Source organism: Ursus americanus, chromosome 10 (genome assembly GCF_024610735.1).
Source record: "Ursus americanus isolate L20-20 chromosome 10, mUrsAme1.1.p, whole genome shotgun sequence".
Taxonomy (NCBI): Eukaryota; Metazoa; Chordata; class Mammalia; order Carnivora; family Ursidae; genus Ursus; species Ursus americanus.
Genome location: NC_142136.1, coordinates 78,888,191 through 78,907,232, shown reverse-complemented (window position 1 = coordinate 78,907,232; position 19,042 = coordinate 78,888,191). Strand labels below are relative to the sequence as shown.

The 19,042-nt window shown below is 42.1% G+C and overlaps 1 protein-coding gene across 1 annotated transcript in view; it reads right to left on the bottom strand.

Annotated features, from left to right (window-relative positions):
• Positions 1 to 750: 750 nt before the first annotated feature.
• Positions 751 to 19,042, bottom strand: part of LOC123791756 (uncharacterized) — a 149,956-nt gene continuing 131,664 nt past the window's right edge. Inside the window, exons 8-10 of the mRNA XM_087864921.1 lie at positions 11,843 to 11,969; positions 7,366 to 7,424; positions 751 to 1,176 (exon numbers count right to left, since the gene is read on the bottom strand). Of these exons, the coding sequence (XP_087721047.1) occupies positions 751 to 1,176; positions 7,366 to 7,424; positions 11,843 to 11,969 (612 nt within the window). The remainder of the gene's footprint in view (positions 1,177 to 7,365; positions 7,425 to 11,842; positions 11,970 to 19,042) is intronic.

The window sequence follows — 19,042 nt, the reverse complement described above, 5'->3', positions numbered from 1 at the left end:
GTGGGGGCAACAAGGTCCCAGCTGTAACAGGTGGCCCACTGGTAAAAGTGGGTGAAAAAAGGGACAGGGATGGTGGGAGGTGGTGGTGGTGGCAAATCAGAAGAAAACCAGGGAAAAGAAAAGGAATCAGGAGGGTAAAGCAATGGGAAGCAAGAAACCAGAAGATGGAAACGAAAAACAGAAAAAGTGAGGGAGGAGAGGAAAGGAGGCAAGACAGTCTCGAGAGGGAAGGAGAGAAGCACCAGCTCGAGAGAGGACAAACGCGGGGAGCGGCAGGGGCGCGGGCGGCGCCCTTACCGGCGGTGGCCGAGCGCAGGCTCTCCAGGCTCCAGGAGCGGGACAGGGCTCCGCGCATGCCCCCGCTGCCGCCGCGGCCGCCGCACACCACGCCGCTGCTGTCCGAGTCGGAGCCCGGCGATAGCCCGGCGCTACTGCCTCCGCTGCTGCTGCTGCTAGTGCCGAGGTCGCCGCTCGTCTGCCCGCTTGACTCGCTTGGGCATTGCTGCGCCCTCATGCAGGCGGGCCCGAGCTCCAGCCACAGGCTTGGGGGCGGCTGGGCCGCGGGCGGTGGCGCGGGCCAGTGCGCGGGGGCCGCTGCGGCTGCGGGGCTGCCGGGCGACAGAGCGAGCGAGCCGGGGCCCGCGCCGGGGCCGGCAGCGCCGTCGGAGGGCGAGGGGCGTGCAGGCGATCGCGCGGCGTCCTCGGCCCCATCCCCGTGGCCGCACGGCCGCCGCTCCGGGCCAGCTGACATCATGGGGCTCCGCCAAGGAGGTTCCCGGCCGGCCGCCGCCTGCTCCGGCTCTGCGGCCACGGCGACAGGGTCCCTCTGTAGGCGCGGGGCGCGCGCGGCTCAGGGTGAGGCCAGGCGCCCACCGGGCAGGGCGCGGCGCCTCGGCGCGCCGCCCGCTCCCGGCCAGCCTGGCGGGCGCAGAGCGGCGGCGGCGACCCGGCTGCGGGTCGCGGGCCCGGTCGGCACGCGCTCACGCACGCGCGCACGCAGACCTGGAGCGGCGGCGGGCGCGGGCGCGGCGCGTGGGGGCACTGGGCTACCCTCTGTCCCCGCAGGGCCGCGCCCCGCAGCCAGCATTCGCACGTGTGTGTTAGGATAGGGTCATTTTCAAAAGGGGACACCCCGAGGCCACGGTGGAGTAGAGCCGGTGGGCGGTCGCTTTTCTTCTGCAAGGATCCAGCTCACACTGCGGGCAGCGCCTGTGTGTCTATCTCAGGCGAGAACCGCAGGCGGGAGGCCACGCTCCTCCGGGGGCAGTGACTGTGGCCTGCAGCAGTGAACACTGGCTCGGGGGAGCGCGCTTGGCCGGGACACGCTTCTAGCCCCTGGCCCTGCCACACGCATGGTGTGCGGGGAACTGCACCTGGGACACTCCTGACAGCCGGCCTTCAGGGGGGTACCCTGCCTAGGGTACGACGTCCAGGTGTTCGCGGTGATTAAGACACCGTAAAATTAGTCATGGTCCACGCCAAACGATTTTTATAGTGTCTGGAACAGCCCAGTGACAGGCACAAATGAAAATGGGAGCCCCAGAGTACAAAACAGAGAACCAGAGAATACAGTTTTTTTTTTCTTTTTTTTCTTTTTGTTTTTTTTTTTTGCGGGGGGGGGGGGGAAAGGAATTATTAGGGAAGAAAGTTGCTATTTCCTTTGACCCTCCAGACACTTGTGAGAGTTCTGTGGGTTCTTGGAATGTGCCTAAAACATGAAGTACCTCCACTGTTCCAAACGAGAAGGATAAATCGAGAAGTACTTACATGAAATACAAAATCTGGGAGGTGAAAACAATGGGAGATTTGGTCTTGGAGGTGAGATGTCTGAGGGGGTCATAATATGGATTGACACGGGCTGATCAGGGCTGCTGAGCCTCCCTCCCAAACTCCTACCCTCCCAGCCCCCCACCCCCAGCATGGTCCCTCCTTCCAACTACTAAGCCCTGGGGAGCTGGTTGTAAAGTGGCTGATGTATTAACGATAATGAGGATAAAATGAGAGGTACTTGCCACACACCAGCTGGTACAGGGTGGATGCTGGAAAAGTGGACATTTTCTTCCCTTACCTGCATTGGGGTCCATTTCCTGTGGCTCATTTCCTTCCTTAAGCTGTGTGTGCTCCTAGCTCTGTACCGTAAGGGACCCTGCATCTTCATAGATATCTATCTCCTCTCTTCGTAGCCTTCTGTTATCTTGTCTATCAGATGAGTATATTAACACCTGATGGTATTAATAGGCTCAGGGGCTGGGGATAATGGCATGCCAGCATTTGTGTAAAGTACAAAGCTCTATACAAGCATAAGGTAATATTGGTGTTTTTGGGTGTTCAGTTGATGGGCACTGGAGGGTGACTCAGCCAATCTGCATCTTGAAGACCCTCCCTCAATTTACTGTACTTGTCTGGGGAAACTGTGTGCTTTCCTAACTACTCCATACCTGGAATGCACACCTCCTACCCATGCCTCCAACCTTTTCTGTACTTGGGAAGAATAACTCTTCCCCCACCCCCACCCCTGTTCCTGATCATGGGCAGTTCTGCAAGGAGGGTCCCCCCACCCCCTGCCGCCGTGTTCTTGTGCAGGTGTCTGGTTGAGGACTCTGGGATAAGCTCTTGTGGGTGGGAAGAAGTGCTCAGGAAAGAGATGGTCATTGCCAGCATGAGACACAGATCGAGAGACATCTCTCCCAACTCATCAGCAAGTCTGTATTCTGTCTCCAGAATAAGTGTCAAAGTTGTCCATGTCTTTACAGCTACCACTATCACACTGTGCTTAGAAGACAGCTTTAGTTTTTTAACTTTCCACAGAGCAGCCTGTGAGAGCTCTACAATATAAAGCATACCATGTCATGCTCCTGCTTCAAACCCTCCAGAAGCATCTGTTCACAATTAGCCAGACCTGCAAGACCCTGTGTGTTCTGACTTGACCAATTTCCACAACTCTTATCATCTCCTCTATCCCTTGCTCCCTGCATTCCAGCCACTGTGGCCACCTTGCTGTTTCTCCCTCTAGTCCCAGGGTCTTTGCACTTACTGTTGCTTTTACCTGGAATGCTCTTCTTTTGCTTTTCAGGGTACTGGCTCCTTTTCAACATTCAGATCTTAGCAAACATTACCTCCTCAGTGAAACTTCATTTATCCTTCACAGGACTTATCTGTCAATGGCTTATTGTCTGCCCCCATAGACCATGGGTGCTGGATCCCTGTTGCAGGCTGGAAGCTTGGTGCATGCCTGTGGAGGAATGAGTGGGGGCCTGGAACTGAGTAGGAGGCCAACTAGCAGGAAGAGAGCATTCTGTTCTTTGGGGTCAGGCCTTTGAGCAGATGATGTGTCATCCTGAGTGGATAGTATAAATGTGGTACCTCCAGATGGCAGCAGCCATGGGTAAATCTAGCTTGTATGAGCTACTGTCAGCCAGAGAGCCAAGCGCCATGCTTTTTCTGAGTCCATTTCTCTTTTAAGTCTTCCTGAGACTTCAGTAAACTCTTATTTGAACCAGCTATCCTGGTCTCAGCTGTACTGCTGAGTGTCTTTATTTGAGTATGAAAAAGGGATCCACATTTCTTAAGACCACAGTGATGATGGCAGCTAAAATTAAAGATTTTTTAAAAAGATTTATTTATTTATTTCAGAGAGAGAGAGGGAGAGCATGCATGTGTTGGGGAGGGGCAGAGGGAGAGGGAAAGAATCCCAAGCAGACTCCCCACTGAGCATGGAGCCGATGCAAGGCTCGATCTCATAATCCTGAGAACATGACCTAAGCTGAAACCAAGAGTTGAATGCTCAACCAGCTGAGCCACCCAGGTGCCCCAGCAGCTAAAATGAATTTATAACTCAAGGTTAAGGAAATCTTGGGGGATAAAAGTTGATGCAGTGAGACTTAGCTGCCTCCCTAACATGGGAAGTCCATCAAACTCATCTATTTCTGATATTATTAAGGGAGAGAGGAGATTTTGGTTCTCTTAACACCGCATGATAGATTTATAATTATAAGTAATTACCTCTCTCTCTCTTTCTCTGAATTAACAGTAATACCGTGTCTTTATCAGAAAGGTCAGCACAGAGGATCACTGTTTGAGGCTGGCTCAATGATGTGAAAAATAAGAGCTGCAATGGGACTGGAGATGTAGAAACGGACACAGAATGGGACTGAAATTCCTCTAAGCTTAGACACTGGCTGTCCCTTCTCTCCTGACTAACCCTGTACTTCAGTTTTTACAACAGGTTTAACAGAAAGAAGCTTTAAAGCCAGAGAGATCTGGGTTCAAATTCTGTTTTTTTCTTACTGCTTATGATTTTGGGCAAATTATTTAAACTTCTTAAGTCTTTCTCTCTTCACCCATCAAATAATGATAATAACAACTATTTTTGCAGGATTATTGTAAAGATTAAATGATGTGATATGTACACATACAACAGTGTCTAGAAATGTCTGAAATCTTAGCTGCTATTTATTAAGTATATACTAAATGTTAAGTACTTTGCATACATTATTTAACTTCCACAACAACTTTAACTGATAGGTACTATTATTGGCCTCATTTTTCAGTTGAAACTAACAAGCTCAGAATGATCCAAGGCCACATATCTAGGAAGTGGTGGAATTGGTTCCAGTGCTCACCAGCGATACTTTGAACCCTCTGTAATTGTTAATTCCTTTCCTCCCGATTTTGAGGATTCTTTAGACAGTTCTTGTTGGAATATTAGCAGTATTACTGGCAAGAGACACTGTGAGCCTACTTGGTACAGAGCATAATGGATGTTGTTGGGCATATAATGAGGAAGTTTAAGCAATGGATCTTGATATCAAGGAAGTATATATGAACTCAGTATCTAACTTATCTCCTTTAAGACTCTAACTGAAATGACTAATAGGTCATGAAAATAGGGGAAATTGAGATTGACTTCATGCAGGCAGGACAATGACAAGTTCTCCTGACCCACTCCCCAGTGAAACTGGTGAAAATCACTTAAAAATAACCACTTAAAGCCTCTGGATATGGTCCTAGGGGCAAACCACAAATAAAGAAACATGTGTTAAAGAAAATCAATAAAGGTTTACTAAGAAGGGTGAGAGTCTGTGGTATTTGAACAAAAACCACTCTTTCTCCCCTTCTTCCTAGCTCAATGAGTTGGAGATTCTACTCCAGGTGGCTAAAGCCAAGAATATAGGGCTACCTCTCTCACTATCTTCCAGCTAGAGAACTTACTTCCCTAGAGCAGCAGTGTTTTTCACCCTGTGCCCAACTACCTGTTGTTGAGGCTAAGTCCTGGGCAAGAGTGGTTAAGTAGTGGGGACTCTCTTCTTCAGCACACTGAGAATACTGGGGCTCTGATAGCTCTTCCCCCTGCTTGGAAGCTGTGATTCCATGCCAGGCAAGCCCAGGGGACCATTGGCCAATGTACCCTCCTTCAGTGATTGTTACTCAGAGAGAAGCCTGCCATTATCCCCATCTCCAGCTCCAGCGCTCTTGCTCAAATATTTTGCGGGTGGTGAGGGGGGTGTAGAATTTCAACTGTGGGAAGGCTGTAAAAACAGATAGCTGCTAATCTCTTCCCAAAAGAACTCACCTCATTTGTATTAGAGCATGGAGAAGTTTAAACTTAAAGGTGCTCCCAAGAGCAGTGGAGCTTCTGATGAAAGGCATTGGGGAACAGATTCATGGATCTAATGAAGATATAGCCCATACTGTAAGCCCATTAGTTTGCAAGAAAGAACCAGGAATAAGACATTTGGGGGGAGTCCTTCTGAGATCAGAACAAACACCAAACATAGATCTCTGAAATTATTTCTTGGAATTGAGTTAGTTTGTAGAGCAACTTATGCCCCAAGGCATTGCTGTAAATAGTAGAGCAATCAACTGCCAATCAGTAGAGTTCAAGAGCTGAGTTTAACAATAAAAGGGTCAATCCATCAGGAAATATAACAACTAAAACATATACAGACCTAATAACAGAGCACCAAAATACACAAAGCAAAAACTGACAGAAATGAAGGGAGAAAGAGATAACTCAACAATAATAGTTACAGGTCTCCACATCCAACTTTCAGTAACGGATAAAACAACGGTACAGAAGATCAAGCAAGTAGAAGACTTGAACAACACTGCGAGCCAACTAGACCTACTAGACATCTATAGAACATACCACCCAACAATAGGGTATACATTCATCTCCCTCTCTGATTTCTCTCCCTTCAGATTTCCCTCCCTTCTCCCATGGTCCTCCATGCTATTGCTTATGTTTCATATATGAGTGAAACTATATGATAGTTGTCTCTCTCTGCTTGACTTACTTCACTTAGCATAATACCCTCCAGTTCCATCCATGTTGATGTAAATGGTAGGTATTCATCCTTTCTGATGGCTGAGTAATATTCCACTGTATATATGAACCACATCTTCTTAATCCAGTCATCTGTTGAAGGGCATCTCGGCTCCTTCCACACTTTGGCTATTGTGGACATTGCTGCTATGAACACTGGGGTGCATATGGCCCTTCTTTTCACTACATCTGTATCTTTGGGGTAAACACCCAGTAGTGCAATTGCTGGATCATAGGGTAGCTCAATTTTTAACCTCTTGAGGAATCCATACTGTTTTCCAGAGTGGCTGTACCAACTTGCATTCCCACCAACAGTGTGAGAGGGTTCCCCTTTCTCCACATCCTCTCCAACAACATTTGTTGTTTCTTACCTTGTTAATTTTTGCCATTCTAACTGGTGTGAGGTGGTATCTCAGTGTGGTTTTTTTTTTTAAAAGATTTTATTTATTTATTCAACGGAGATAGAGACAGCCAGCGAGAGAGGGAACACAAGCAGGGGGAGTGGGAGAGGAAGAAGCAGGCTCATAGCAGAGGAGCCTGATGTGGGGCTTGATCCCATAACGCCGGGATCAAGCCCTGAGCCAAAGGCAGACACTTAACCGCTGTGCCACCCAGGCGCCCCTCAGTGTGGTTTTGATTTGTATTTCCCTGATGGCTAGTGAGGTGGAGTATTTTTTCATGGGTCTGTTCGCCATTTGTATGTCTTCTTTAGAGAAGTGTCTGTTCATATCTTCTGACCATTTTTTGACTGGATTATTTGTTTTTTGAGAGTTGAGTTTGAGAAGTTCTTTATAGATCTTAGACACCAGCCCTTTATCTGTAATGTCATTTGCAATATCTTCTCCCATTCCATGGATTGCCTCTTAGTTTTATTGACTGTTTCCTTTGCTGTGCAGAAGCTTTTTATCTTGATGAAGTCCCAAAAGTTCATTTTTGCTTTTGTTTTCCTTGCCTTTAGAGACATGTCTTGAAAGAAGTCACTGGGACCAATGTCAGAGAGGTTACTGCCTATGTTCTCCTCTAGGATTTTGATGTCTCACATTCAGGTGTTTCATCCGAAATTTAACATTGTTAGGATAGCAATACTCTCCAAACTTATCTACAGATTCAACACAATCCTCATGAGAATCATAGCTGATTTCTTTGTACAAATCAATACCTGATTCTAAAATTTGTGTGGAATTGCAAGAGACTCAGAATAGCCGAGACTTAAAGCCATTCCTTAAAATGGAAAAGGAGGAGAAAGACTCCACTTCCCAATTTTAAAACTTACTACAAAGCAATGGTAAACAGGACGGTGTGGTACTGGCACAAGGGTAGACACAGATCAGTGGAATACAATTGACAGTATAGGAATAAATCTATGCATCTATGATGAACTTCCAAGTGTACCAAGACCATTCAAAGGGGAAAGAATAGTCTTTTCAACAAATGGTGCTGGGACAACTGGATACCCATGTGCAAACGAATTCAAAATAAATAAAAAATCTAAATGTAAGAGCTAAAAGTATAAAACTCTCCAGAAAAAACATAGGGGCAAATCTTTATGACCTTGGATTTGGCAAAGGATTCTTAGACATGATATCAAAAGCACAGGGAACAAAAGAAAAAGGTAGATAAACTGGACTTCATCAACCTTAAAAAAAAACTTCTGTACTTCAAGGACATCATCAAGAAAATGAAAAGAAAAACCACAGTATTCTTTTCTCCTATTGGAGAAAGAAAACATTTGTAAATCATTTATCTGATAATGGATGTGTATCCAGGATATAAAGAACACTTAAAAAAAAAAGACAAATATCCCATTAGAACACAAACTGATGGCTACCAGAGGGGAGGTAGGTGGGAGGATGTGTGAAATAGGTGATAGGGATTAAGGTGCACTTGTAATGAGCACTGGGTGTTGTACAGAAGTATTATATCACTAAAATGTACACCTGAAATTAATATTATACTGTATGTTAACTAACTGGAATTTAAATAAAAACCTAAAAAAATGAGCAAAAGATTTGAATAGACATTTCTCCAAAGATGATATATAAATGGCTGATAAATACATAAAAAGGGATATGCAAATCAAAATCACAGTGAGATACCACTTTACACCCACTTTGAATGGATAACAAGTGTGGGTTAGGATGTGGATGTTGGAGAAATTACACTGGTGGTGGGAATATAAAGTGGTGCAGCTGCTTTAGAACACAGTTTAGCAGTTCTTCAAATGATTCGACATAGAGTTAACATCTGACTCACCTGTTCTACTCCAAGGTATATGGATGAAACCGTATCTCTCCACCAAAACTTGTATATGAATTTTTATAGCAGCATTATTCATAATAGCCAAAAGTTGGAAACAAGCCACCAGCAAAGGAATGGATAAAAAAATTGTGGTATATCTGTACAATGGGACATTATTCAGTCATCAAAAGGAATGATACACGTGACAATATAGATGAGTCTTGAAAACATTATTCTAAGTAAAAAAAGCCAGTCATAAAGACCAGGTCCTATATGATTCCATTCACATGAAAATCCAGAATAGGGAAATTTGTGATACATGTGAATAGACTAAAAATCCAAATTGTATACTTCAAATGGGTGAATTGTATGGTATGTGAACTATATCGCAATAAAGCTGTCTAAAAAATACAGAGAAATTCAGCCACACGATATGATAAAGATATAACTGGCATGAAGACAGAAGTGACCCACACATTTGAAACAGCAATGCAGCCAGAAGGCAAGGAGGGAAATGCCTACTAGAATCCTGCCAACCCTTCTCAAGTCACAGGCATGGGGTCTGGGGGTGCAGAAGGCTTTATGTGATGCTGTGAGCATCTGCTGTGCTGACAACTTGAAGAGCTGTATCTGGCTCTGCTGGCTCCACCAAGAGAGGAGTGGATGTGGAGCAATTTATCCTGGGCACCAACTTGTGGGGCAGAGGGTGCCATGCTCCCACATCAGGCTAATTCTTGGCTACTTCTCAGCTCCTCCTCAGCTACTCCTCCAAACTTACAAAAGAAATACTGGCAAGAGGCAAAGTTTTCAGCTGAAACTGTTTATATCTCCCTCCCAGGTGACCGAACTTGTGATATATGTTATAGGAAAGCCTAACTTTTCACTTCCTGCTTCAGCCTTGTTTAAAGGATTTTAACGGGAACCTATAGCAGTCTCTGAAAGAAGGTTGTCTCCAGAGCTACAAGATAACAAACTCTTGCTGGTGAAGGATTGAAGTCTGTAAGAATAAGCCAGATAATCCAATAGAGAAATTTCACCTACAGAAAAACTACTAGTCAAAAGAAACGGAGATGAATTTGGAAATGAATTTATAAAACATGAACAGGAGAAAATTTTTACAAAATACTCTGTTTTTAACAAGCTTCTAGAGGACATTGGAAAGATTTATTGGAGATTAAAAGTGTGATCACTGAATCACAAATCCCAATGAAGGCAATGAACAGGTAGATGAAACCTGGAAAACAAAGCAGGGAGAAAAAAAAAACACCAAAAAACAAAACAAAACAAAAACTAAGAAATTCTCCCAGGACTAAGAGGAAAAAGGGGTTAAAAAAAATGATGAGAGAGGTTCCAAGGATAGAAACTGGAAATATAATCTATAGAAAGTAGAAATCTCAGAAGTTTGGAATAGAACAGTTGGAGTAGAAGAAATAATTAAAGAAGGCTTTTCTAAGGTAAATGCTGAGACCCAAGCCCATATTAGCTTGACTGTCCTATTAACCTAATGAAATGGGAAAGTAGGAATTATCACTTCTTTTTTGAATAATAAAGGAATCTGAAATACAGAGAAACAGAGGGATGTGCCCAATTTCTCATCCCCATACCAAGTGCAGCTAGACCCAGAGCCTGAACTCTGACATCCAGACCAGTATCCTTGATATGCAAACATGCCAGGACATATGTGTGACTGAGGTTTTTAAATTTCTTATTCTGCAATAAAGCCACCTGTCAATTAATTCAAATGAACTTCTGAAATAATAGGACTATGTGATTATTAATCTTTGGCTTTGTAAGAAATTTCTAACTTCAAGGACCAAATCAGCCTTGAGGATTATTGCTGGAAAAACGCTCCTCTAACCCATTATGTCCCCTTCGATGAGCCTCTAAATAATCCCATGACTAAATGAAGAGCTATGTTAGAGGTATCTTTCTTTCCCTTGAAAAGATTCTTTCAGCAGTTGTCAAACACCTTTCATGACTTTTCTTATTGTGAATTTAAGATCACAGCCATACCTGGGAAAGAATAAAAGTCCACTGCACGATGCAGCATAAGCACATACAATTGCTAATGGAAAATAATCACGTCTACCAGCTAATCAGAGCAGCCAGTTCCCCCAAGACCGGCACCCAGTATGCACTGAGTTGGATTCAGAGCTCAGGACTCAGGTCTACATCAGAGCTGACCTTCCTCAGGATGGCATATGCAACACTCTGATGCTCAGAGCCTGGCCACTCTGCTCCTATCATCTTTTGCCTTGAATGCCAACCCTGTTCCCACTCCCCAAGTCTTGACACAGCACATGTTTGACAGGTGTAACTAGTTTGCTTTTTTAATCCTGTCTAGGGCTTTACCATTCTTTATCCTTCATAAACACCATATTTGGCTTCCCCCTCTAGCCAGCTTTTATTTTTTTTTAATTTATTTTATTTTATTTTTTAAAGTTTTTATTTATTTATTTGACAGAGAGACAGCCAGCGAGAGAGGGAACACAAGCAGGGGGAGTGGGAGAGGAAGAAGCAGGCTCCCAGCGGAGGAGCCTGATGCGGGGCTCAATCCCAGAACGCCGGGATCACGCCCTGAGCCGAAGGCAGACGCTTAACGACTGCGCCACCCAGGCGCCCCTCTAACCAGCTTTTAGACAGTAAGGTTGCCATCTAGTATAATCTGCACCGCTCGAGACCTAACACCTGTCCTTCCACCAGCAGCCCTTGAGCATTTTCAACATACCAGCCTCTCCTGGGTCAGGTCTAGGACTGGTGGTGGCTGTGCATGAGGATCCCTATCCTGGCTCTCCCTGGGGCTCAGCTTCCTCCTGACACAAAGGCCAGCCCTTTTATGGCCAAATATGTGATGTGAGGCCGTTTGCGATAGATTTGGGAAACGGACTCACAGAAGTGGCTATAATACTAGAGGAAGAGGTTTGTCCCTCAGAAGGGAAAACACTCAAGTTCCATTCTAGATTAGAGACAACTTTCTGTGATTATTTCATCTGCAATTTATATCCTATTACAAGACCCAAGAGGTGGTCATTAGTTCTGCTTAAAATAAACAGAGACAGGTTTGGGGATTCAATAATGGAGTCTTCCCCAAGCCAAGAATTCCATTTCTCTGGGTGCTAGGGACTTCTTCCTAACTGAAGAGACACTGGTTTATCTGTCTCACCTTTAAGCTACTTCTGCCAGACAAGTAAACACAGCAGTCAACAACACTCTCTCACTTCTTGTCCTTTGTTCTAGGACATCAGAGTATAAAACAGAAGAGAGAGGCACATAACTCACCAGTGTCAGGTATGTACTCTGGCCCGCCCATGCAGTTCAATCCTGTTGGGTCACTCTGGGAGAATGGATGGCTTCTTCTAGAGAGACTCAAAGACTCTGGAGAGGTAACAGTCATCTTCCTCCAACACTGGGAGAGGAGGAAAGAGGCAGAGGGTAAATGAAAAGAGATGATATGCTGTCATTGCTACATCATACTTTTTCATTGTCCAGGATCTTTGCTGTGAGCAGGGCACACAGCCAAATGCACACAGCTTCAGGAGGTGTCGTTCATATCAAAACCCATGAGAAAAAAAATCCATAACACTTCTCCCAGACTCTACAACCTGTGTGGCCATATGTGGTAATTGTGGCAGAATAGGTTGTCATTCAACAATATAAAATGAGGACTATTGAGAAAGTCTCCAAATCCCTAAATCTCCCCCAGCTGCTCAGTCACACAGCCCAACAGTTCTGCAAAAGCATAACTGTTAGTTTTAATCAAGGCATTTTCTTCTAGGAGTGCTTAATTAAAATTCAGTTCATAAAGTCCCTGACATGTCATAATTATGAGACAGAGCTCAACCTTCAAACTGTAAGGACCAGTGTTGCGTAGGGCCTTGGGAAAGCAAAGGACACTATCCCTTCCTTTATCACCATCCCATCGTCCAGAAATAAAACTGGCCCCTTCCAATTTTGTCTACTTTGTAAAGTTATTGTATTAACTTAAAAATTTTGGTATGTATTCAAATCAATGTTGTTCCCTTTCCTTTTCTTTTGTATCCCTCACATGATTAAGCAAGTGTGATCAGAAAATTCTCTTGTTGTTCCTGTGATATCCTGTGGTCTGAACTCAGCAGCAGCTTGAAACTGGGTATGGATAAAAGGGACTCCAAAATAAGCACTCTCTGGTCTGAAGAGAAGGACTCCAAAATAAGCACTCTCTGGTCTGAAGAGAAGGACTCCAAAATAAGCACTCTCTGGTCTGAAGAGAAGGACTCCAAAATAAGCACTCTCTGGTCTGAAGAGAAGGAAATGGGGCCCCTAAAGAGTATGAACAAATGGGGTAAATCTTCTCTGTTGTTTTCCTCCCACCCCAGATTTCCAGGAAATCCCATTATAGTATGGCAGTGTTGGCCAGCTAGGCACATAAAACTCTGAGGAAGGGGAATCCTTTATGACCTGAGGAACTGTGGTTCCAAGAGCATGGGATAGCAGGAGAATCCTGTTTCATTTTTGTCTCTCTATCCTCCTGCTGCTTGGCTCCAGAGGCAGACACAATTGCAGGAAGTGTATGGCAAAGTGGGAAAACAAAAGCCAGCTTTCTTGCAAAAAAACCCAGGACAGTGGGGGCTCCTGGGACCAAGAAGTGTCCAGAAGAATGCAGAGAAGGGGCCCAAAAAATGATCCCAAAAAGTTGTTTATAAACTCTTAGACTTACCCCCAAACTGTGCATGGGTCGATCTGACCCTAAACAGAATACTAAATTCTTTGAGAACTGAACTATGGACTAGAACATTTTACAGGTCCCAGACTGACCACTGAGTGATCCACGTTATCCAAACAGCACTGAAAACACCTTGGAAACTGCTGATTCAGGCTAAGAAACATGGCCTCTGATGGTCAGTAAGAACTTGTAGTCTAAACTAGATTCAACTGCCTGAAAAATATACTAGTCAGTAGAGAGAGAGAGAGAGTGCACAAGCAGGGGGGAGGGGCGGAGGAAGAAGCAGGCTCCCCGCCAAACAGGGAGCCCTATGTGGGGCTCGATCCCGGGACCCTAAGATCACGACCTGAGCTGAAGGCAGATGCCCAACTGACTGAGCCACCCAAGCACCTCCTTATATGTGGATTAAAAAAAAATAACTACAGTACTGTAAATGTATTTTCTCTTCTTTATGATTCTCTTAATGACATTTTCTTTTCTCTAGCTTACTTTGTTGTAAGAATAAAGTATATAATACATATGACATAAACAATATGTGTTAATTGACTACTTATCAGCAAGGCTTCTGGTCAACAGTAGGCTATTAGTAAATTTTGGGGGCATCAAAAGTTATGTGGATTTTTGACTGTGTGGGGGGTCAGCACCCCAACCCCTGTATTGCTCAAGGGTTAAATATAAATGAAATAAAGAATGCAATGGAAATATTAGAACTCACAAATATAATAATTGAAATAAAAAATTCATTGGTGTAGTTCAATTGCAAAATAAGATGATTGAGGAAAGAATCACTAAACTAAATAGCTTAAAACAAATTATCCAGTTTGAAGAACAGAGAGGAAAACATATTAGAAAAAATAAACTGAGCCTCAGGGACTTGTAGGACAACAAACAGCTAACATTCTGCCATCAGATATCTAGCAGGAGAAGAAAAAGTGTGGTGCAGAACAATATCAAGAAATTTCTGAAAAGATTCTAAAAATGCCTGTCTTATTTCACTTAGCATAATCCCCTCCAGTTCTATCCATTTCAGTGCAAATGGTGAGTATTCATCTTTTCTGATGGCTGAGTAATATTCCATTTATATGTGTACCACACCTTTATCCATTCGTCTGTTGAAGGGCATCTCAGCTCTGGCTATTGTGGACATTGCTGCTATGAACATTAGGGCACATGTGACCCTTCTTTTCACTATATCTGTATCTTTGGGGAAAACACCCAGTAGTGCGATTGCTAGGAGAAGGAAGGGAAAACCGAAGGGGGGGATATCAGAAGGGGAGATGAACCATGAGAGACTATGGACTCCAGGAAACAAACTCAGGGTTTCAGAGAGGAGGGTGTGGGGGGATGGGTTAGCCTGGTGATGGGTATTAAGGAGGGTACGTATTACAAGGAGCACTGGGTGTTATATGCAAACAATGAATCATGGAACACTACATCAAAAACTAATGAAGTACTGTATGGTGACTAACATAACATAATAAAAAAATTAAAAATTAAAAAAAAGATTCTAAATATGGTGAAAAACCTTAACTTATAGTACAAGAAGCTCAGCAAACTTCAAACAGGGAAACCCAAGAAAATCAAGGACCAACACACCATAATCGAACTACCAAAGACTCGAGACAATGAAAAAATCTTGGAAAATCTAATGACAAATCATATATATAAGGGAACAATCATTCAAATGACTATAGATTTCTCATGGAAGCCAGGAAGAAATGGAACAGTACTTTTTAAATGCAGCACCAAGTGTCAACCCAGAATTCTATATCCAACAGAAAATAGAAAAGAAAGTGAAATAAATACATTCTTACTCAAAGAAAACAAAATTCATAGCAGCAGACCTGCTCTGAAGACACTTTGAAGATCTTCATACAAAGGAAAATGATACCAGTGGGAAACATCAAAATTAAAGAACTGAAGGAAGAGCAATAGAAATAGTAAAAATATAGGTAAGTGTAACAGGCTATTTTTTCCTCTAAGTTCTTTAAAGTATGTTTGACAGTTAAAAGCAAAAATTACATTATTGTCTGATGAGGTTTTTAATATATGCAGATGACACGTGCCAACTACAGTATTAAGGGGGGAGACTAAGGGACCTATATGGCCGGAGGTTTCATATGTTCTACTTGAAGTAGTAAAATAACCAGTTATAAAAAGTGGACTATGAAAACTTAAAGATATATATTAATCCATACAGTGGCTATTAAGAAAAAAACACATAACAATATGTAGTGTAAAAAACTCAAAAGGTAAGTTAAAAATTGAAAACTAAAAGTATCCAAATAATCCAAAAGACAGTAAAAGGAAACAGAGCAATGAATCAGAGGAACAAGAAGAGAACACGGTAGATCTAAATCCAAACACATCAGTAATTACATTAAATTTAAATACTCAGAACACATAATTAAAGACATTTTCAAAATGGATTAAAGAGAAAAATCCTCACAATATGCTATCATAAGAAATCAACTTTCAGAATAATGATGAAGGTGGATAAAAAGTAAAAGGATGGAAAACATACGCCACACAAACACTAATCAAAAGAAAACTTGAGAGGTTACACTAATATCAGACACAACAGACTTCAGAGTAAGGAAAATTACCAGGGATAGAGGAGGACATTATATACATAACAAGAGGGTGAATTCATCAAGAAGACAGGACAACCCCAAAGATGTATGCATCTAAACACAGACCTTCAAAACATATGAAGCAAAACCTGATACAGTTTGCACTTGATCTTAGCCAAAAGGCTGAGAAGCGATAAAACCTGGTCCAATTTAAAGGAGAACTAGAATTGCCACAGTTACGGTTGGGTACTTTAACACTTCTATCACAGTAATCAATAAGAAAAATAAAATAAACACAGCAAGGGGACAGGCAAAGGGAATAACACCATCTACCAGCTGGAACTGACAATTTCCAGAATAGTCCACCCAACAATCACAGAATATGCATTGCTTTCAAGTGCACATGGAATATTCACTGAGAGACTATATCCTTGGTGATCATGATAATAGTAACAGTAACAACAACAAGCTTAAAAGGATCTAAATCATACAGAATATGCTTCTCTGACCAAAATGGAATTACCCTAGGAATAAGTGATAGAAAGATAATTGGAAAATCTTCACCTACTTAGAAATAAGCAACATACTTCAAAGTAATCCATGGTAGTAGAGTGACTACACTTTGAGAACTGTGATCCAGTGTTCTGATTCCTTCAACATATGCTTTTTTTTATTCCTAGTGTTCTGATTCTTTCAAGCTATACTGTATTATTCTTCATCATACTCTTTGGTAATTGTACCTGTAAATGTATCTTCTTGTGTTTACTTGTGGAAACTATCAGAGCATTATTTGACTCAACTAGTATATAATCTCCACTTCCTATTAAATTATCAGAATTCTCTCTTAGGCCCCCAAACCTTTTAAAATCACAGAATCTCAGACTTAGAATTCTCTAGAAATCTACTTTAATCCTGGTTAAGGGGAAATGGACCCTGTACATGTTTACATGGAGGCCAAATCACACCTGCTTTTTAAAAAGTCATGTAATCTGGTGACTATACCATTTCATGTGTATTAAGGAGGGCACATATTGCAATGAGCACTGGGTATTACACGCAGATAATGAATCGTGGAACACTACATCAAAAACTAATGAAGTACTATATGGTGACTAACATAACATAATTTAAAAAGCTTCTATCAAGCCATTTTTCGCATGGATTACTAAAACATTCTCTTAAATCTTCTCTCCCTGCTCCACACCAGATCTATCAAGTCCCTCCCCTATCAAAGCCCTAAAAGACTGCTATTGCTTATAGGACCAAGTCAAGATTGACTGACATGGGGCCAAGTTTTTCACATGCTGTCCTCAAGACACTACAACAACCCCAGTTTTCTGCCTTTCTAAGGCATCGAGGACCTACCACTCACTATCCCTGATACTCCATTAATTCCATACTACCATGCTCTTAAAAAAATAATATAGAGGTATAATTGACTTAAAACATCATGTCGATTTCAGGTATACAACATAACGATTTGATATTTATATACATTGGAAAGTGATCACTGCATAAATCCAGTTGCCATCTGTCGCCACACAAAGATAATTTTAGGATTTATTCTCTTGGAAAATTTCAAGTATGCACCATATTATCATTGACTATTGTCACCATGCCATACATTATATCCCCGTGACTTATTTATTACTGGAAGTTTGTACCTGTTGGCCCCCTTTACCTGTTTTGCCTACTTTCCACCTCTTTCCCTCAGCAACCACCAATTCTGTTTTCTGTATCTATGAGCTTTGTTCTTTAAATTCCACATATAGGTGCAATCATACAATATTTATCTATGTCTGATTTATTTTGTTTAGCATAATTCCCTTAAGGTCCATCCATGTTGTCACAAATGGCAAGATGTCATTTTCTTTTATGGCTGAGTAATATCCCACTGTGTATTTACATCTAGTTTTGTTCTTTCTCAAGATAGCTTTGGCTATTCTTTTATGGTTCCCTACAAATTTTAGGATTTTTTTGTTCTAGTTCTGTGAAAAATACCCTATGTTCATTGCAGTGTTACGTATAATAGCCAAGATATGGAAATAATACAAGTTTCCATTGATAGATGAATGGATAAAGAAGATATTGTATACAATGGAATTGAATACAATGGAATATTACTCAGCCATAAAAAAGAATGAAATCTTGCCGTTCATGACATAATGAATAAACTAGGGTATTACGCTAAGTGAAATAAATCAGACAGAGAAAGACAGATATATGATTTCGCTTATATGTAGAATCTAAAAAACAAAAAAAGCAAAAGAGAAACAGACTCCTAGAGAAAAAACTAGTGGTTGCCAGAAGGGAAGGGGTTGGGGGAATAGAAGAAATAAAAGAAGGGCACAAGCTTCTAGTTATAAAATAAGTCACAGGGATGAAAAGTACAACACAGGAAATACAGTCAATAATATTGTAATAACCCTGCGTGGTGACAGATGGTAACTAACTTATTGTGATGAGCATTTTGTAATGTATCTAATTGTCAAATCACTCTGTTGTCCACCTGAAACTAATATTATATTTTATGCCAACTGTACCTCAGTTAAAATAAACAGTACAGTACTGGCATAAAAACAGACACATATCAATGGAACAGAACAGAGAGCCCAGAAATAATCCCATGCATGTATGGTCAATTAATTTATGACACAGCAGGCAAGGATATACAATAGGGAAAGGATGGTCTCTTCACTAAATGGTGCTGGGAAAACTGGATAGGCACATGGGAAAAGAATGAAACTAGACCACTGTCTTACGCCATACACAAAAATTAACTCAAATGGATTAAAGACCTATATGTAAGACATGAAACCATAAAACTGCTAAAAGAAAACATAGGCAGTAATCTCTTGGAAATCAACCTTAGCAATATTTTTATGATATGTCCCCCCAGGCAAGGGAAACAAAACCGAAAATAAACAACTGGGACTACATCAAACTAAAAAACTTCTGCACAGTGAAGGAAACCATTAGTAAGGCAACCTACTGAATAGAAGAAAATATATGCAAATGGTATATCCAATAACAAGTTAATATCCAAAATATAGGCATAACCAAATATCCAAAATAAAGCAACCTACAGAATAGAAGAAAATAGTTGCAAATAGTATATCCAATAAGGGGTTAATATCCAAAATATGAAGAACTCCTACAACTCAATACCAAATAAATAAATAATCTAATTAAAAATGGGCAGAG